Source organism: Corylus avellana, chromosome ca1, assembly GCF_901000735.1.
Source record: "Corylus avellana chromosome ca1, CavTom2PMs-1.0".
NCBI classification, from domain to species: domain Eukaryota; kingdom Viridiplantae; phylum Streptophyta; class Magnoliopsida; order Fagales; family Betulaceae; genus Corylus; species Corylus avellana.
This window is the reverse complement of record NC_081541.1, coordinates 39730449-39752027: the sequence shown is the minus strand read 5'-3', so window position 1 is coordinate 39752027 and position 21579 is coordinate 39730449. Positions and strand designations below refer to the sequence as shown.

General features: G+C 37.1%; 1 protein-coding gene across 1 annotated transcript; it reads left to right on the top strand.

Annotated features, from left to right (window-relative positions):
- Window positions 1-10465: 10465 nt before the first annotated feature.
- On the top strand, window positions 10466-21256 carry LOC132190075 (phosphatidate cytidylyltransferase 4, chloroplastic). Its single transcript, XM_059604958.1, has 7 exons — window positions 10466-10859; window positions 11309-11610; window positions 13528-13718; window positions 15992-16116; window positions 18277-18410; window positions 19334-19449; window positions 20598-21256. The coding sequence occupies exons 1-7, from the start codon at window positions 10596-10598 to the stop codon at window positions 20687-20689; spliced, it is 1224 nt and encodes a 407-aa protein (XP_059460941.1). The 5' UTR covers window positions 10466-10595; the 3' UTR covers window positions 20690-21256.
- Window positions 21257-21579: the final 323 nt, after the last annotated feature.

The window sequence follows — 21579 nt, the reverse complement described above, 5'->3', positions numbered from 1 at the left end:
CATTGGTTTAGAATTATGACCTTTCAAAATTGTATTATGTAACGTACAAATTTTGTTTTTTTTCAAAAGTTAAATTCATTCTTCGGATGAACATGTGAAGAGTCTTGATGCAAAAGCCAAAATATATTAATTGAAACTGCCCATTTGAAAAGATGAAGGGATCATTTCCCTTTTTTATTCGTTAAGCATTGATGATGCTCAAATTTGCGCTGTTAAGTTAGGATTAAAGAGGAAGAGTTACAGCTGCAACAAAAAAACAAACCAATTTGAAGTTGTCCCTAAGAGGTAACTCAATTGGCTGGGACCATGCTTTATGAAGCGAATGTCACTAGTTCGAATCTCCCTCCCCCTTCTTGTACGGACATGTCAAAAAAAAAAAAAAAACAGTTCAAAGGCTTGCTAGGTGTGTTTGTGTCATATTGATGTCTTTGTGGCATAATTTTAATTTGTAACGCGGTCGAAATTAATTAACAAGATTAACTCGATGAGAATACCTGATTGGGTACAAAACAAGTGCATGGTTTTTTTGAATTTTAAATTTTGTGGATAAGGGATGGATTTGGTGTTTCCACAAAACTCACTTTTGTTGTTCTATACTGACGTGTCATCCTCTCAATGGAAGGTAGAAATGACTTTATTTGTGCTAAATCCTTATAGAAGTTATTCTCCCCAAACCTATTTCCCAAGTAAATAAACCATAAACAATGACTCATACCTCTTAACAAAGGGCTAATTAATGGGAGTAATTATAATCATCTCTTACAAACACATGATAGCCATACTAATGGATCACAATATAACAATAACCAAAGCAAAGTACTAAACGACAAGCATAATTTAATAATATAAGTTAATCACCAAGTACCTCAGTCAATGCCTAGTCTCCAAAAAACATTAAATGAAAATGTCTTGAAAACCATAAAGTTATCAAATAGGACTATATCCTTGAGCTCGAGCCAGAGCAAGATTACAAAATACTAGATAATAATCCCATAAAAAGCCTAATATTGAATCATGAAGAGGATGATCATGATCAAGCAACAAGAAATAATTCAAATTGGGGTCTAACTCCTCTAAGACCATCTTAGCCAGATCCTCCAAAGCCTTTGATCTCCAAAGTTCCATCATGTAACAGTTGGCCAACTGTAAAACAAGAATGTTTTACATGTGGAAACAAATCAAAGAGAGAGTCATCGACTTAATGAGTAAAGTACACATAGAAGACATATATTATGCAGTGAACTCAATATTTCGATAAAAAGATTATAAATCAAAGGGTAAATATTTTACAAATCCCTGAGTCAACGCATCAAAACAAAAAACTTCCTAACTTTTTTTTTTTTCAAATTTTTATTCTTTGGGTCAATCGAAAAGGCAAATCAACCCCTACAGTTACATTTTCCCCCAAAGGTTTAATGCCCTTCAATCCCAAACTAAATGCACAATTTCAAAGTTGCCATCTTATTCCCAATTTTTTATCATACTTGCCCAAGGTAGACACGTAGGATCAAAACTCACTGTTTTGATTTGATGGCAAAACGGTTAGCATCTAAACTTGGGGATTTAATTTCGAAATCCCCAAGCTGTCATTCTCAAAGACGCACCCACGAGCCACATCTCTCGAAATCGACGGCTAGGGTTCGAAATCGACAGTGCCCACTCTCCCATCGACGGATACGTTTCCGGTCAAACTCCCGACGTCCAAAACCCAACCTCTAAATGCGACATTGCCAGTCATCGCAGTGCTCTATATTTGATGGCTAGGGTTCCGTTTTTGCCAAATTGCGATTCCGTGAACGCCTTGAGGAAGAAGAAGGTAATTTTTGGTACCTTTTTTTTTAGGGTTTGTATTGATAAGACAAAGGTACTTATGTGGGCTTGTTTGTTCTCTATTCCATCTTCTTAAATTTGCCAAATCGCAATTCAAGTGCGCACCTTTTCAAATGTGAAAAGGTGTGCACTGGAATATGAAATTATAGCTTATGTGGTTCAATTTCCATTTTTCATAGCAACCCCAATGGTAAATGGAGGCTCAAAATGTTTTGATCTCTGTTGTGTAGTTTTGGTTGTTTCTTCTTTTATGTTCCTTTCAATCAGACCTTAGCGGCTAATTTGCCCCATGCACCTTGTTCAAGAGCTGGAAGAAAGAAATGCTCATCTACGAGTACATCATCGTCCACCATATGCTGAACATATAAATGAACTTCTTCTAAGTTGTAACTCTCTACTATATTTACAAAGTCTACAACATTTGCATCTCTGTTCAAAGGTATCACTTGTTCATGATTGTCACCTACGTTATACCAGCATCCAACGTTGTTCACGTATCCTAAGTCGTGAACCAGCTCTTTTGTTTTCCACAAACTCAAGTAGTCAATATCATACTCTTTTACTTCATGGACGTCATCATCAATTTACTTAAATGGGGTATGTTGCATTGTCTCACCATGGTGGATGCTTATATTGACTAGCATATCTGTAAACATATAAAATAGCATTTATATCAACAACAAAAAAGTATCAAACAGAAATTAAAAAAAAAAATAATAATAACATAATGATTACGTTTTAACCATATTGACCATAAATAAATCAAATGATACGGACAAACTTTTACAATACAACATGTACCATCAAGGTCACCACAAAAAAATTCAAGTATGTAACATCAAGATCATAGATGGAATTAAAGATTCCTATTAAAGACTTAGACGCTTATGGATGCATATGTAAGCATCAACAAAAAACTCCCTAAATCATATAGAATCCTTATTGATGTGTTAAAGTATTAATTAAATACTAGACTCACACTAATGTATTGGGAGCCACACTAATGTTTATTGTATTGACAAATCATAAAAATTGTAAATTTTAGTAACATTGCACACAGAGTATGCTGAGGAGTGAGGAGGCAAGAAGGTGAGTGATGAACTTGTTTGTGCACAGAGTATCTAAGCATTGCAAAGGGTTGTACATGTCTTTGCTTGTGTATCATTCTTCTTATAATGATTTTTTGGGTTGGTTTACCAAGAAAGGTTTTACTTTTCAATGCCGGGTTTCCCCTTCATCAACAAAAATTGGTGTTGATGTGTTGATTGTGTTTGGTTATTCTTTTTGGTTTGAATATTGCTATCACTGTAGATCTTGATTTGATATTGTTTGACTAGATTGTGAATTGTTTGGGGTTTAAATCATATTTTTCAAATAGCTATAAGGATTTGGCTTCATAGAAGTACAATACTCTTTGTAGGTGATCTTGTGCACCCTTTGCATTTTGCAACTAATTAAATGCGCTAAAGATTTAGTGGGGGAGTTCCAACATGCTACAAAGCGCTTAGGGCATAATATGGAGGGAAATAATAATAATAATAATAATAATAAAAAGGAGTGGTTGAGTTGGCAAAAACCACTTGTTGGGGTGGCAAAAATAAATTAGGATGTAACAGTATATAAAATTGAAAAAAATATGGGCGTGAGAATTATTGTCAAAGGCTATGAGGGTAATGTAATGGAATTTATGTGTACTACAAAATCTTTTATAATTGATCTGAGGCCGTGGCAGCATGGAAGATGGTAATTTGGAAGAAATCTAGGAATCCAATGTAGCAGCTTAGGGCTTAGCGAAAGTAGCTCTTCGCCAATCTTTTGAGTAAGTTTGGATGGAGGAGTGTCATGCGTTTATTCAAAGTTTTATTTTTTTTATTTTTTTTTTCCTTCAATGAATTAAATGATTACAAGTTGATAGAACCCATGTCCACAATATCATACTTGCATGTGATATTAACAATTAAAAACATTTATTTATTTATTTATTTATTTTGACATGTCCACACAAGGGAAGGGGGAGGAGGGATTTGAATTAGTGACCTCCGCTTCATAAAGCGTGGTTCACAGCCGATTAAACTACTACTTTTATATATATATATATATATATATATATTCGTTCCTCAAATTCTACCCTACCCAACCTAAGAATTTTGGTTTTTTTTTTTTTTTTTTAATCCCGAATCTAAGAATCTAAACAAAGGGAAAATAATCATAAAGAAGAGGAAAAAGAAGTTATTGCATATTCTGAATCCTACGTGGCAAATAATATATATTTTTTTATTTTTTTAATCCTTTATTCGTCTTTTCCCCATTTATTTAAGGCAATAAATTCAGTTCGGTTGAGGCAAAAAACCCCCATTGTTTGCCCACCAATGAAAATGTGACACCTCTGGAACAAGTTAAAAAAATAAAACCAAAACATCTGATTATATCAGGTTTAATTAAAAATAAATAAATAAATGCAACCATCCACCCAAATGGAAGAAGAGCCACCTTCTCCAAATCCCTCTTCTCAGCAAAATGACACAGCCTCTGTTCCTCTGCCGATCAACCTTATTCCTACGAACCCAATACAAAATTTGTGCCCTTTTGGGTCATTTTTTGGGTTCAATTCACCAATTTTGTAATCGAAAACTGATTTTGAAGTTAGAATATATGATTCAATGGTTGCTCGACTTCTGTGAGATGTCAAGATAGCCAAAATTTGTTTGACTTGTGTCTTATTTTCAAATGGGTTCTGTTAGAAGTTGAATGCCACTTTCTGAAAATACTAAATAGGATGTATATATATGCCTCATCTCCTCAATGAGATGGCATACCATGAAGAGATGATGGTGACGTTCGGCGAAGGAACAAGGGTGGTGTCACATGGCTAGGCAATGATGGACAGTTGGCAAGTGATTGAGGAGGCATGTGAAGAATTGAGAAGCTGCAAGTGAGAAGCTGAGGAGTTGTAACTACTTCATAGTTATCTTCTGTTATGGTAGTTAGTTTCTGTTAGTTGGTTAGTAGTTAGCAATTGGGCGGGAACTTGTAGTATAAAGCCTAAAGTTCATTTGTAAGTAAGTAGCTTTGGATTGTTGTAAAGTTCATTATGAACTTGGAGGTAGAGCATCCTTGAAATGTTTATGGAGGTTAAGCAATCCTCGAAATTGCTTGTTCAATAAAGATTCTTTCATTCTCTCTCTCTTCCGTTCTTTTACATTCTTTTCTCTTGTTAAAAGCTCATTTATAGTGCATTCATCATTAGCACGATAACAAGTGGTATCAGAGACCTTTGATCCATTGATTTTTTTTTTTTTTTTTTTCTTTTCTTTTCTTTTCTTTCTTTCTTCATGAGAATGAGGTCTACAATGGCAGAAGATCCACAGAATGATCAAATGAGAGAAATTTAGATTGCTCTTACCACTTTGGCTGCCAGTATTAGGCAGGAAATGAATGACATGAGGGCTAACATGAGGGTGGAGATAGCCAACATGTGTAAACAGAAGGGTGCAATGCATCAGACTGAGGAGGATGTTGATGAGGCTCGTGTTCATCCAGCTTAGTGGGAAGGCAATCAAGGGGGGAGTCATAAAGCTTTAGTGAGGGAATTTACACTAACGGCTTGCGGTTGGAATTTCCTTGTTTTAATGGGGAAGATCCAGATGCTTGGTGTTATAGAGCAGAACAATTTTTTAAGTTTTATGACATTCTTGAAAAGCAGAGGTTAAGCATTACTACATTTCACATGGAAGGTAAGGCTTTGTCTTGGTTTCAAGCTTTACGTAGTGCTAATAATCTTTCAAGTTGGAGTGAGTTCTTGATAGCTATTCAAGTGAGGTTTGGTAGAGGGTCTTATGATGATCCTATGGAGACTCTATCAAAATTAAAACAAACTGATTCTTTGGATGACTATAAGACTCAGTTTGAAATCTTAGGAAACCGAGTCCATAGGTTGATTGATCCTCATAAATTAAGCTGTTTTTTTGGGAGGATTAAGGGATGATATTAGATTGCCTGTTAGAATGTTTAACCCTAAGACATTGAATGATGCTTATGCTTTAACAAAGATTCAGGAGGAGTATCTTGCAAATAACATCAAATCTGGAAAGTCAATGTGGGGTTCTAATAGAAATCAGGGTGTTAGGGGTGAAAACAATCTTGCTTTTACGAGAAATGGGAATCCTTATGGTAATAGAATGCAATTTTCTCAACCTAGACAATATCAAGGAGGGGTTGGAGGGAATAACCAGCAAAAAGGTTCCACTAATGAGAATCCTAAGGCATTTGTGACTGTTCAGAAAATTTCTCCTCCTCAGATGGATGAGAGGAGGAAGAAGGGGTTGTGTTATTCATGTGATGCCAAGTGGAGTAGGGGTCATGTTTGTGTTGTCCCTAAATTGTTTCTTATTGAGGAGGTTGAGGCGGATTCCATCATAGTTGAAGAAATAGTGGAAAAAGAAGAGGAAGATCCTGGAAAAATTTTTATGGACCAGGAAACAGAAATCTCACTAAATGCCATCACAAGAACCTCTAATCCAAAGACTATGAGAATGATAGGAATTATAAAGGGTTAGTAAGTTATAATTCCCATTGATTCGGGTAGCATTCATAATTTTGTGGATGAGCAGGTGGCCAAAATGATTGGGATAATAAGCACAAATAAGGATGTGATTAAAGTGAGAATAGCTAATAGTCAACAAATCAGTAGTCCGGGGAAGTGTGAAGCTCTTTCTGTTAAGGTGCAGGGGAATGTGTTTCAGGTGGATTCGTACATTTTGCCATTAGCTAGTTGTGATGTAGTTCTAGGGATTCAATGGTTGAGGTTGTTGGGTCCAATTCTACGGAACTTTGATGACCTTGCCATGGTTTTTCAGTGGGGTAATAGGAGATGTAGTTTAAAGGGATTATAGAAGGGTCCTAACTTGAGTTTGGAAGATGAAAGCTCATTTAGGTGGTTGAAAAAAAAAAAGGAATAAGGGAGTGTTGTTATGGTTGATGGAGACAGAGGATCACTCAAAAGAAGGACACAGTGTAGCTGCTCTGGAGATGGTTCAGAATTCTGGTCTGTGGGATGATATTTTGGAGGAGTTTCAGGATATTTTTCAAGTACCTACTGAATTGCCACCAAAAAGAGCTCATGACCATGCAATTAACTTGTAAGAAGGGGTGCAACCTATTTCTGTCAGGCCTTACAGGTACCCATTTTATCAAAAAACAGAAATAGAGAAGATTGTCAAGGACTTGTTGAAGTCTGGGGTGATTCGACACAGCAATAGCCCTTTTCTTCTCCAGTGATCCTAGTTAGAAAAGCTGATGCAACTTGGAGGATGTGCATGGACTACAGGGCTCTCAACAATGTAACAATTAAAGATTGTTTTCCAATTCCTGTTGTAGATGAATTGTGGGGAGCTACAGTTTTTTCTAAATTAGATTTGATTTCTGGTTATCATCAGATAAGGGTGGTTGAAAAAGATATTCATAAGACTGCATTTAGAACTCATGAAGGTCATTATGAATTCTTGGTTATGCCATTTGGTTTAACAAATGCACCCTCTACCTTCCAGAGCCTAATGAACCATATTTTTTCAACCTTAGCTTAGGAAGTTCATCTTGGTATTCTTTGATGACATTCTTATCTTTAGTAAGGATGAAAATAGCCACAGACATCATTTGCAATTGACCTTAGAAGTCTTGAGGAGTCACAAGTTATTTGCTAAGAAGTCAAAATGTAAATTTGGCTGTAAAGAGGTGGATTATTTTGGCCATATTATTTCTGAAAGTGAGGTGAGGGCTGATCCAGGAAAAATTCAAGCAATGGTTGAGTGGCCTTTTCCTACCAACATCAAAGCTTTGAGAGGTTATTTGGGGTTCACAGGGTACTATAGAAAGTTCATAAAAGGATATGGTTCTATGGCTGCTCCCTTAACTGCTATGTTGAAGAAGATTGCATTCCATTAGGATGTTGCTGCAAAGGAAGCCTTTCAAAATCTCAAGACTACAGTGACTGAAGCTCTTGTTCTAGCCTTGCCAAATTTTGCACAGCCCTTTGTGATTGAGTGTGATGCAAGTGGATTGGGTATAGGAGCAGTCTTGATGCAGAATGGCAGACCTATTGCTTACTTGAGTAGGGCTTTTGAAAGGGAGAGCACTTCTCATGTCTACTTATGAGAAAGAGTTGTTTGCCTTGGTGACTGCCATTAAAAAATGGAGACCATATCTGCTAGGCCAGAGTTTTGTGGTTAAAACTGACCAACAAAGCTTAAAATGTTTTCTAGAGCAGAAGGTTGGTACACCCTTTCAACAGAAGTGGATCACTAAACTGCTAGATTATGATTTTACTGTGGACTTCAAGAAGGGGTGAAGAACCGAGTAGCAGATGCATTATCTAGGAAGGAAGGTTGGGCAGAAGAGGTGGCTCTTTCTCTGTTATCTATTCCAACAGCTAATTGGATTGATAAGCTTAAATAGCAATATCAGGAGGATGAGGAGTTGAAGTCTTTAATTGCAAGCTGGCAGAGCAAAACCTTGAATTCATCTAAGTATGCTTTCAAAGATGGACTTTTGTTATACAAGAATAGACTGTATTTGGGGAGTTGTCAAGCCATTAAGGAGCAAGGTTTGGCTTTTGTACATAGTGATCCAATGGTAGGGCATTGTGGATTTGAGAGAACAATGCAAAGAGCTAAGAGAGATTTTTTTTGGAAGGGTATGAAAAAAGATCTTAAAAGATTTATTAGAGATTGTGCATTCTGTCAGCAGAATAAGGTTGAGAAAACTTCTCCTGTTGGGTTGCTCCAGCCTCTTCTAATTCCTCTACAAGTTTGGTCTGACATTTCCATGGATTTTATGGAAGTATTGCCTTTATCTCAAGGACATTCTGTGATTTTTGTAGTGGTAGACATGTTATCAAAATACAGTCATTTCATGTCCCTAGCTCACCCTTATACAGCCTCAAAGATAGCTCAACTCTTTGTGGCCAATATTTTCAAGTTACATGGGATGCCTACCTCTATTGTTTCTGATAAAGACACTACATTCACAAGTAAGTTTTGGAGAGAGCTATTTAGATTGTTGGGAACTTCTTTGAAGATGAGCACAAGTTACCATCCTCAAACAGATGGTCAAACATAAATTAGGAACAAGTGTCAGGAAAACTATTTGAGATGCTTTGTTCAAGATAGGCCTAAGCAGTGGAGTAGTTGGATACCATGGGCTGAATACTAGTATAATACAACCTGGCAAGGGTCCATTAAGATGACTCAATTTGAAGCAGTCTACTGCAGGTTGCCTCCAAGATTGCTCTCTTATGTGCCAAGTAGAGGCTGTGGATGAGATTTTGAGGAGTATGGAAGCTATTTTATCCCTGTTGCAGCATAATTTACAACATGCACAGTAGAGGATGAAGAAATATGCTGATTTGAGGAGAATTGAGAGAACCTTGGCAGTGGGGCAGCAGTTGTATTTGAGGTTACAACCTTACATACAAGGTTCTTTGGTGATCCACAGGGCATTGAAGTTATCTCCTAAATTCTATGGATCATTCACTGTGATTAAGTGGATTGGTGAGATAGCTTATGAGTTGTACTTACCAACTGCAGCAAAGATTCATCATGTTTTCCATGTGTCTCAGTTGAAACCAAAGCTGGGGAGAGGTACTACATTGGTTCCTAGGTTACCTCCAGTGGATGGGGATGGTGTTATTCAACCTGAGCCAGTAGCTGTTCTTTCTAGAAGAATGAGGCATATTGCCAACAGATCAATTACTGAGCTATTTATTCGATGGGCTGGACAAGATGAGAAAGATGATACATGGGAGGAATATGGATCCTTGAAGCTATCTTACCCTCACCTTGTGGGCAAGGTGTTTTAAAATGAGGGAGTAGTGTCACATGGCTAGGCAATGAAGGACAACTGGCAAGTGATTGAGGAGGCAAGTGAAGAATTGAGAAGCTGCAAGTGGGAAGCTGAAGAGTTGTAACTACTTCACAGTTATCTTTTGTTATGGTAGTTAGTTTCTGTTAGTTGGTTAGTAGTTAGCAATTGGGCGGGAACTTGTAGTATAAAGCCTAAAGTTCATTTGTAAGTAAGTAGCTTTGGATTGTTGTAAAGTTCATTCTGAACTTTGGAGGTAGAGCATCCTTGAAATGTTCATGGAGGTTAAGCAATCCTTGAAATTGCTTGTTCAATAAAGATTTTTCCTTTCCTCTCTGTTCCATTCTTTTACATTCTTTTCTCTTGTTAAAAGCTCATTTACAGTGCATTCATCATCAGCACTATAACAGGCGGCAGCGTTTGGTGGAGAGAAGGGCACTAATAAGAATGGATTTGGGGTGGCTCGCGGCCACCTCCACCACCACCGGGGGTGGCTCGTGGGCCACCCCAGCCACCACTGGGGTGGCTCCCTTGGCCTAGGGGTGGTTCCCCCTTTCCACTTGGAGTGGTTGCTCCTCCTCATTCGGGCCTTCCAATTTTTTTATTTATTTTTATTTTTTTATTAATATTTTAAATCAATAATCAGGTGTAATTGTGTTTATTTTGTAAACTTAAATTTAATAGGATTGGGTTAGGTGGCTGCTTCTTATTGGTAGCAAAAACCCGCCTACTTTATTTAATCCGTTGACATCCTTGATCTCATCAACGATGGTTACCTTACCTACGTCTCCCACTCACTCTCACACACACTCCCTCCCGAGAAAACCAAAGACATAAAAAGAAAAATATTTTTTCTCGCTCTCTCCGCCAATGTGAAAGCCATAGGTTCAATACCGACACTACTCGTTTCCATGGCGACGACGTCGTATTGGGGAACTGGACGGTACAAGCTCCTTCACTTATCTCTGTCTTCTTCTCTACGCGCTCGTCCATGCCCTCCCTCACCGTCAGAAGCCCCAATTCCGGCTTGGCCTGGCTTGAGAGTCTGCAACCTTAGTTTGGTACACAGAGCTGTGCTTCGGCTCGGCTCAACCGGTGTCTCGGCTCACCGGCGCGTCATAACCGCCGTGGCCCGAGCTGACCCGGACCGGCTCGGCGAGGAAAATGCCAAACAGGTATTTCAAAATTTTGAAATTGGAATGTTTTTGAATTTAACTTATTTTGTTTGTGGGTGTGTGAATTTTGGTGGATTGAAGTCAAAAGTGTGTGTGATGTTCATGTTAAGAAATTTGGAAAGATTTGTAGTTTTTTGTAAGGAAGAAAAATCTGGGATTTCAAAAAATTTTCATGGTTTATAGTAAATTTTGGAATGTATGGTGTAAGTTCTGGTTTTTTGACTTGGATTAAAAGATTGTGGTCTATGTGGAATTTTGAAGAAAATTTGGAAGTATTGTTTCCATGGGTGGGTGTGGAAAAGTTTGGAAGATTGGTGGTTGGTGAATAATGTTGGAAATGTGGTTGAATTGAGTTGGGTTTATTTATATTTTACCTTTTGAAATAATTTGTGATTTGTCAGCATACATTGGTGATTGAATGGAATTGCTGAAACGGGTATGTGTTGTAGGAAGTCGACAAAGAGAAAACATTACCGGCAAAGGAGGATTCGGCCTTGGAGCATCAACAGAAAGCTAGTCAGCTAAAGAAAAGAATTGTCTTTGGACTTGGCATTGGAATAACTGTTGGCGGTGTAGTATTGGCTGGAGGATGGGTTTTCACGGTGGCCTTGGCCGCTGCTGTTTTTATCGGTTCACGTGAGTATTTTGAGTTGGTTAGGAGTCGTGGAATAACTGCAGGAATGACACCTCCTCCTCGATATTTGTCGCGAGTTTGCTCTGTTATTTGTGCTGTCATGCCCATACTTACCTTGTAAGTTATGCTAATGCGTCTACATTTTTGTTGAACTTATTTGAGACTTATCAATCCAAAAATCTCTGATGATATCTTTTTGTCACTTTTTTTTTTTTTTTTTTTGATTATGTATTTTGCCTTTTCTGAATTTGTATGATGCAAATTTCATCATCAGAAAGTAGAAATAGTAGTATCAATAATCAAATGCTATTTTTTTTTGTTCAAATTCCATCTCTAATTTGTTTTTAATGGAAATACTTGTAGCATGTTCATCTTAAGATTATTTCCTGAACTGCGTAGCTATGACTATCTTTTGAAATGGTTTTTCTCTTTGGTATATAGTGCCAAAGCTGGAGTTCATATCTGAGATACTTTTGTTTCATATGCTGTTACGTTTTAGTGTTTGTAATTGTAAGCTGCACATGCAAGCTTTAAAAGTAGGAACAGTAAGACTTGGTTATGGAAAATGTGCTGACTGAAAATTTGATGGATTTTAGTCTAAAGCTATTGTGCCTGCTGACCATGACGTTTATGATGAAATGGGTTGCCATGTGAGGTGCTTCCCATCTAAGTGTTTGAACCTTCCTTTTAAGTCCAAAAAGTCTTTTAGATTCAAGCTGTCTTTCAATCAAGATGGCTACTCAAACTTTTATTGCATTGCAATTCATTGTTGGTATTATGTGAATTTGACTGTAAGAGGAGGGAAACAGCGTAACGAAGAATAAAAATTGGGATATATGAGTAAAATAGAAAAAGAAAGATAAGGAGAAAGAGAGAGAAAGAGAAAGAGAAAGAGAAAGAAAAGACTCAAGCAAATCCTTAGTCAATTAAGTCAATTAAGGATCAAATGTTAGAACCTCATGAGTAAGGGGAAAAGGTAATGGATGTCAGCTCTTGGAATCATATTGAGCACAGAGGTTGGAACATCATGCAAATTGCAACCACTTCAACTACTTCATTGCTTCCCCACCATTTCCTCTACCCTAGGCAGAACCACATAACCTAAAAGATTGAATACAAGAACCACACAGTCGTGCATCCTACTCAGTGGGATAGTTTTCTTATTGCCACTAGAACTCTCATGGAAGAAGAGTAGCTCAACTTTGAAGACATAAAAAGAGTTGTTGTGTTTGGAATGAGTGTGAAAATTCGTTAAACGAGTTCAAAATATTATAGTTGAATCCCAACTTTTCAAATATAAGCCATACTGTGATAATATGTTCCCCCTTCTCACAATAAGCATCTTACTTTCCTTTTTGGGACATCCAAAATGAATATCCATTTTTTAAAGAATCTATAATATCTCATACTGCCATATCTATTTGAAAAAAAAAAAAAAAAAGACAGCAGGTTAGAGAAGATTTGAACTTTGAATAATCTGAGAAAGAGGCATGTCATAGTGATGGATTGGTGTTGCATGTGCAAGAAGAGTGGGGAATCCATTGATCATCTTTTGTTGCACTGTGAAGTGCCTAGAGATTTGTGGGTGTCGATTTTCTGATTTTTAGGCCATGCCCCAATGGGTGACGGAGCTATTGGCTAGTTGAGAAGTCAATTTAGTAGCCATTGCAATATAAAAGTGTGGAGGATGGTTCCTCTTGTGCTTAAGGTGGTGTATTTGGAGAGAACACAATGCTCGAAACTTTGAAGATTGTGAGAGTATTGTGATAGAGCTAAAAGCTATTATGTTCAAATCTTTTTATGTTTGGGTGGCTGCTCACTACAATTTTTGCTTTTCTAATTTTTTAGACTTTCTGGATTTGTAATTTTCTTCTTCTCTCTAGTTGGGTCTCTCTTGTATACCCCTGTGTATTTGGGATGTGCTCCTCATGCTTTCTAATAAGGTTGATTTACTTATAAAAAATAGGTGCTTTCTTCTGGTTTGGAATGGTGATGGATATTTATTTCTAATGAGTGTTTCTCATACGTGGCCAGGTACTTCGGTCATATTGATGTTTCAGTGACATTCGCTGCCTTTGTTGTTGCTATGGCATTGCTTTTACAGAGAGAAAATCCTCGTTTTGCACAGCTGAGTAGTGCCATGTTTGGGCTGTTTTATTGTGGCTATCTTCCTTGTTTCTGGGTGAAACTTCGATGCGGCTTAGCAGCTCCAGCTTTAAACACTAGTAAGAGACTGGGAATTTATGCTTATCTGGTAGTAAATTTAGATGTAACTAATCCTTTTCCACCTTGGGTGGGGTGGGGGACTTCTTGACAACTGAGGGATTTGGGGTTTAAGTGTTTAAAGAAAATTCAAAAAGTTGTAGAGTTGTTTCATTCTACTTGTTCGTTTATATGGGTCCTTATGGATCGCACAGGTTCCTAGAAGTGTGATCAATCGCCCGCGAGCCTGCGATCGAGCGCACGTGGGTAGTCATTATGTTATTTTCACTTTTTAATTACTTAAACCAATTTTATTTCATTGTTTTAGTAGGGTTAGGGTTTTAGGAGTCTTTATTTCGTTATTTTATTAGGTTTAGGGTTTTGGAGGTATGTCATATTTTATTAGGTTTAGGGTATTGGGGCTATAAATACATGCTTATAGCCTCTAGAAAAACAGCTTTTGTTGTTTATTGAATTTTGTTGAATAAGAATTACTCATAGGTGAGTTTTCTTCATATTTTTCCTTGAAATCATAAATAGACTCTATATTTTGAGAAGAATTCTTAGATCATTAATAGACTCAAGATCTAGAATTATTTATCTCGTTCTTTATTGATGTTCTTCGCTGCAACCCACCAAGTCACGTTGCATCACCACTGCTTGAACTTCTTCATTTCACCATCAAGTTCCTTAGATGACGGTCTACTTCCTTTAGATTTTCCAAATACCTCTTTGGCTACTCTTGTTGTACAACTAGCTACTTCGTCCACATCCTATAAACATCTTCAGCTAAGCCCCATTTGCCTCCATTCTCATTTTAAACACCACTTGCGTCTCTTCCTTCAAATTCCATTATCTTATTTTTATGTTTTCTTTTTTGTTTTTTCCTCTATCCCTTCTTTTCCATCTTCTGATAGAGGCATCTAGTGTCACAAATCTTTTTTGTGTGGTTATACTCTCTCTTAGTATCACTTTTACAATCTTTACAACATCTTCTATCAAGCTTCTGGGTTGGGATGAAGTCTACGTAATAAACGTTTTACCTACTTTTAAAGGTAAGTAAGTGTGAATCCTTCTTCTTAAACGAAGTGTTCGTTAATAGCAAATCCTAAGCTATTGCAAAATCTGGGATTGAACACCACAACTTATTTCTTACTATATATCTTTGATCTCCACGCACCATCTCAAATCCCCCACTATCTTCCCCACATGATCATTCAGGTCTCCCCTAGCAAAAATCTTTTCTCTGTTTGGTGTCCCTTAGATCAACTCATCCATATCCTCCTAAATATGTTGCTTAACGGTTTCTTGTAAACCTATTCGTGGAGCATACGCACTAACTATGTTAACAGTCTATTCCCCTAAAAGTTCTATTAACTAATTCTATCTCCTACCCTCCGAACTTCGATGACTTACCATAATAAGACTTCTATCTACAATCAGCTCTACCCCATTTCTGTTCTTATCCTCCCAGTATACCACAATCACTTGAAAACACTTTTTCAATTTCTCTAGATTTATTAATCCACTTAGTCTCTTAAAAGCAAACTATGTTTATCGTCCCCCGAAATGCCCTAGCTTATCCTTGCCCTCTTAGCTAATCCTTGCCCTCTTCTCACTGCAGCGGGGGTCCAATGCATGAGTCACTTTTTTTTTGATAAGTAATAATCAGTGTTATTAAAAGCGTAAGGCGCCCCTAAGTATACCGGAAGTATACAAAATGAATCACCTAACTAGAAAGAAAAAATCGAACAAGAAAATCATCATAACTAATCGACAAAGGGAACACAAACACTGTAGACCAAAGATACAACATATGAAAGAAAGAGGACAAAATGTTCTCCAATTACCTCTCCAAGTCCTCAAAGCACCTATTGTTCCTTTCCCTCTATGAGTCACTTTGAGGGGATGCCTCAATTCATATTTGCAAAGGATCCTTCCATATAAAATGACAGTTTTATACTGTTCAACACATAACAATGATCCTCCTTTCTCAAGGCTTGAGACTTGCTGTAAGACAAATTTTAGGGCATTAAGCACTAACACATGCAGAGTTGCAGTAGTATCTGGGAAAAATTAGAAAAGAAAATCCATCCATTTTCATTGCGGTAGTCAATATTCTCATGCTGCTAAAATTTTGATGTGTATATGCAAGTCCTTTTTTTCCCTTGTAAAATGAAGACCCACTATTGTCCTTTTTCTTTACCTCCTGTGTGCACCTAACTCTCCCTGTATGTGTGTGGCCTTGCTGGTGTTTTTTTCAAGCCATGTTTCCTGATCAGTTTGTCTTTGGCAGGAATAGGAGCAGCGTGGCCCATTCTTCTTGGTGGTCAAGCTCATTGGACGGTTGGTCTTGTGGCAACCTTGATTTCTATCAGCAGCATAATTGCAGCCGATACCTATGCTTTTCTTGGTGGAAAGGTATTTCGATGAAAAATATGATTATTACATGTCTTTTTTAAGTATGATTAGTACATTTGGTGATTCCACCAACAGAAATGTCATAAGAGTGGCTCCTAAATCAACCAGTTCTACAATTATAAGTTCCTTAGTGAAATGACCACTCAACAATCAGCCATGTATATAACAATGTCAATGGTGTGTTTTTTTGGTAACAAAAGTAATGTTAAGATTCCATGCAAATGTGCATGAGACGTGCTATTTCCACCGCATTTTTATCTTGCAATAACACTCATCTTCTTTGGCAGCGAGCAAGGAGAACTAGATAGGGTGGCCATCTGTCTTATCTCACATTGATACCATAAATAAGGAAAATAAACATCAAATCTAAAACACAGGGTTAAATCCTCTCTCTCTCACACACACACACACACACACACACACACCCTTAAGGCCATATCTCCTCCTATGGAACTTGACCCAAAAGTCAAAAGGCACCCTTTCTCCATTGCAAACCCATGCATTTATCACTTTTCACCTCCTCATGTGTTCCTTAGTGTGTTTAGGAAGAAAATTGCCGTATGGACGATATCGGAAGAAATTCTCGGGGAAAGAAAAAATGAACGATAGCGGGGCAAAATAGATTTTAAAACAACAAAGATGAAGTGTAAGAATGGAAAATGTGATATAATTATGAGAACTAATCTTTTGAATCTCGGTATTGGAGGATTTATGGATGTCAAGCCATCAAGGCTTAAAGGTAAATTTGAGGTGCGATAATCTCAAGGAGAGGGTTGTTCTGAAGAAAGTTATAAACAATTTCCAAAAATCTAAAAGTAAGCTATAAATGATTATTTGCAACATTCATACAGTGTGGAACCAAGCACACATGCATAATTGATTTGTTTCTTAAATGAGTTTGGGATCTCTCTTTTGTTGGTTAGGAATTGTAGAGGCCATAGGTGCTCCAATGCCTTGTAGTTGTAGAGGAGTGGGTTCCTTAAAAGTTGCTCATGAAGAGAGAAAAGGTTATGCTTGTCTTAGCAGAGAGAAAAGGTGATGCTTGTCTTAGCAGAGAGAAAAGGTTATGCTTGTCTTAGGAGAGAGAAATGCTTTAGAGAGTGATGCAGAACAACCAGGAGAAGCCAAGAAGAAGATTGAAGGGAAGAGAGAAAAGTGGGAAAGAGGGAGAAGAAGCAAAGCAACAAGGAAGAAGGTAAATTGATAGAGGTAAAGCATGCACGTTCATCACCAGAGAGGATAATAATACACCCACTACTGAATTAGAACATCACCAGAGAAGAAATAAGAAAACAGTCCTTTAGTGAGGGTGTTATCCAAGCAAATCAGTCCTTTTTGTTGTCAAGTTTAAATAGGTCTGCTTCTGTTGGATAACACCCTTACTAAAGGACTGTTTTCTTATTTCTTCTCTGGTGATGTTCTAATTCAGTAGTGGGTGTATTATTATTAATAAAACTGACTCATGAACTAGGGTGTGGGAGAAGCTAAACTGGTTGGAAATCTTCCAATGTATATGCCAAGGATTATCACTTATTCTGCCATTTAACTTGTAGAATCCGGTTACTTTTCATTCTCAGGAGAGACCTTCATGAAAGTAGATTTTTTTTTTTTTCATAAAGAAAAGAATGATTAGGCATAGTGTTATATATTCTTGGAAGGTAATGGTAACAAATAACTTCGTAATCCACTTCAAAGTTTTGAAAAGAAAAATTAGTATAACAGAAGTTCTTAAAAAACATTGAGATTTCCTTGATTTACTAATATAGTTCATTCAAATTGGTACTTTTCTATTGCAGTAGTTTTTGTCTATTGATGTTGAAAAAATGGAGTAGTTAATAGGTGACATATTATCTTATGTATCAATGGGCATGCAAAATAATTAGTGTTCATTCCTATGCCTTGGGAGAATCTTCTACCTTTTATCTGTGTTGTGAAAAAGAGGCGCGGTTGTTTAGGTCACTTGGCTGCTTTACACAAAGACTTTGTTGACTTTGTGTGAGAACTGGTCAAATTCAAGTTAATGTTTAGTTTTGGTTATTTTACTTTAGCATTCATTTATTATTATCATTGGGACAATGTGCAGAGGACTTCTTTACTACATAATTTTTGTTGGGCCCGTAACTATGGGAGAAGTTGAGATAGTTTGGTACTTAAATGCAGGCATTTGGTAGGACACCTCTTACTAGTATCAGTCCAAAGAAGACGTGGGAGGGAACTATCGCAGGCTTGGGTGGTTGTGTAGCTACTTCTGTTGTATTATCAAAGTTTTTTTGCTGGCCAACATCTTTGCTAAGGTAGTCAATTTTTCTCTCTTGAAATCTATAAGTCGTTGGAAAAAATATTTCCTTAATTTATGAAGCAATGGCCTCTCTCTCTCTCTCTCAGACACACACACACACATCAAGGGATAATATTGTCTTGACGCTAAAGACCACGAGCACTACGACAGGTGGAAGCACTACGACAGGTGGAAATAGTATATAGATTAGCTTGTTCTTAAAAATTCTCATTTATTAAGATACAAACATGACTTTAAGCTGTAATCATATTCATAATTTGATTTTACGAACATCTTATGTGACAATTGTATACATGTAAAATCACCAGGTGGGTCTGGTAACAAATTGTCACCCCTATATGGCTATGTGTTTGCAGTGACGGCAACACCTGGTGCAATATGCATTGCCTGGAAAAGTCAAAAGTCAATTTAATTAATGGTATCTTCAAGATTGAAATTAGGAAATATTTGTGAAGCTGGCCATATCTTCTGTCTGGATTAGGACAAAAAGAATAGGATCGATCTGTTCTATCTGTATTTTGTACTTCTGCTGGCAACTGAATCTAGCGATGGTACTACTCAAGAGATGTCCTAGGCTAGAAGTTTCATTTGTTAGATTATCTTTCTTTTTGGTTTCATTGTTTTGGGAGGGTTCTCTTGTGGTTGTTTGCACTTTATATACCTTCAACATACAGAGCACAAACAGATGGTGAGTATTTCTCCTTTTGGGCCCACTTATTTTGATTCACTTGTTTGGTAAAGCATGACTAGTCTTCTATCGTGGACACTGTTTCTCTCCTCCCCCCACCCCTGTTTTACCTTCTATTTTATTTTCACTAAGATGAACATGCATGCTTTACCTCTATCAATTTATATCACTGTATACGTCTTTTTAAAATTTTTGATGTACAATTGACCTATCTTCCTGGTGGTGGTCAGTCCAATCGCTTTTGGGTTTCTGAATTTCTTCGGTTCTATTTTTGGTGATCTTACCGAATCGATGATCAAACGTGATGCGGGTGTCAAGGACTCCGGGTCTCTAATACCTGGACATGGTAATTATCTTGAGCTTATGACCTTAACTTGTGAGAAGGCTTTGAATATGTCTTTTGACACTTTGATGATGAGCTAATTAAATCAGTTATTTCTCTTGAAATAATTTGTGTGTGATATTCCAACAAAAGTTGGGTGGGTGAGTTCCAACAAAAGAACTCATATGCTGTATGCAACTGATTCCACTGTGTATTATTGTTATCATGATTATGTTTTCATACTGCCTGAATTAAACCTTTTTTCCCTGCTTTAATATTGTGTGTATTTTCCTGCAATTCTCATAGTGCTTGATTCTAGGGTGTCATACTCTTTAAGCTTTAATGTTCAAATTATCGCAAGGGATAAAGGGATCTATTTGATAAGAGGGAAAAATACAACTAAAAAGATAAAATTAAAAGCTCGAGGAAAGCTTTGAAAAAGGCTTAAACCACAAGGACTAATACAGTAATTTTCCTATAAAAAAAAATGGTATCTGGATTTAATATGGTCATATTTGCACATATTGGATATGAAACATATTCCTGATAAGAGGGTCTAAAAGAGAATGGATTTTATGTCTGAAGGTTTCAAGCCTTGAATAAGAGAATAGCGGTGTTGAACTATTAGAGCACTTCCAACAGCTTCCCTAAACTCCATTTCATTCCCTAAATGTAGGGAAAACTCCCCCAAAACCCACGTTTTGCTCCCTAAATTAACATTGAGCTACAGTGCTACCCGAGATCTTGGGTAGTGCTGTAGCTTCCCTTATCGTTATTTTATTTAAAAAAACCGCTTTCTCTTTCCTACTAAATGCTTTCTCTTCCCCAAGCACAGCACCACCAGATTGTACATCTTCGATATCTGTCAAGTTAATTGCTTTGATCGGTATGGATTGACTACATTGTGCATCTCCATTGAAAGATACTCTCCAGTTCTGTGACCGATTTTTTGGACCATCTAGTTCTGATTTGGATATCAGTTAGGTAGTTTGTGAGCTGTCTTAATGAAAAGTTTTCCCTTGGACTTGAGAGTGAACACCTGTATTTTGAAGCCTTCTGCCAAGTGTAATCCTTAGGAGCTTTGCAAAGATATTTCTTTCTGTATTATTTCTGAACTCCAGAATCTATTAGACTGCTCTCTGATTTGTTCATTGATTGAGATGGTCATGCAGGCGGAATACTAGACAGAGTGGACAGTTACATATTCACGGGTGCGCTTGCGTACTCATTTGTCAAAATCTTTCTTCCACTCTATGGAGTCTGATACAAATCTGGGTCAATGCTAAGTGAAACTGTGAAGAACAAGTTTCTGCTCTTTTCTTCTTATGAGCTAGGACAAACACAAGCATTTATTCTGAACTTGCACAAGTATGTATGATTCAAGTGATTAGAGAAGAGGGTTGCGATTAGATTTTCAAATGCACCAGGTTTTCATGATCCTCACCTAAATGCAAGTTCAAAGCACAATTTATACACTTCTGTTCGAAGTACTAGAGGTCACTTGAGGCTAACCAGAGGCTGTGGACCAGATTATCAACATATTCATTCCGATCTCTACGATAGTGCCACCGTTGGCTGTGAATATGCTAGCTCTTCTTGTAAGGTCCATTCCTGCTTGTGAGTTTTGATTTATAAGATGTCTTTTTTGCAATAAAAATGATTGGTTAGAACTGATCTAGTTCTTTTTTTTCGTGTCTTTAAATTAGAATGCCTTGTTTAATCATATATTTTTCTTGGGCATCCAATAATGTTGCTCTTCTTGTAATTCTATGGAGAGCAGGATGATTAGAATTTTAAGATTATTATTGCTTTGGTGTAAAAATTTTCATTACGCCTATCAATCTTACAACTCTTAGCGCTGGTACTTGTTTGAAATTACTTAAAAGGATTTTTCCATTAAAAGCTTGGAAGCTCTATGGAAAACAAAAATCATTAAATACTAAATTCTACTACTATATATATAAAAGCAGATTATTCATTAAAGTAAAACAAACGACTATTTTGTCTAAAGCCCATGGAGATGACCTCTGTAATGGTCATGAGGGCTGCCTTTGCCTTTTAAATTGTGCAGTACTCCACGGGGACCTTTCAAAAGCCCATACTTGGAAGAGAGAGCTTAAGTGGTCTGGCATTGTTAAAAATCATTGAACAGAA

Excerpts from the sequence above, each read along its gene's own strand:
- LOC132190075 (XM_059604958.1), top strand. The coding sequence starts at position 10,596 with ATGGCGACGACGTCGTATTGGGGAACTGGACGGTACAAGCTCCTTCAC. Across the intron at positions 16,117-18,276 it reads ATGCTTTTCTTGGTGGAAAG|GCATTTGGTAGGACACCTCT; the intron begins GTATTTCGATGA and ends ACTTAAATGCAG. Across the intron at positions 19,450-20,597 it reads GTCTCTAATACCTGGACATG|GCGGAATACTAGACAGAGTG; the intron begins GTAATTATCTTG and ends ATGGTCATGCAG.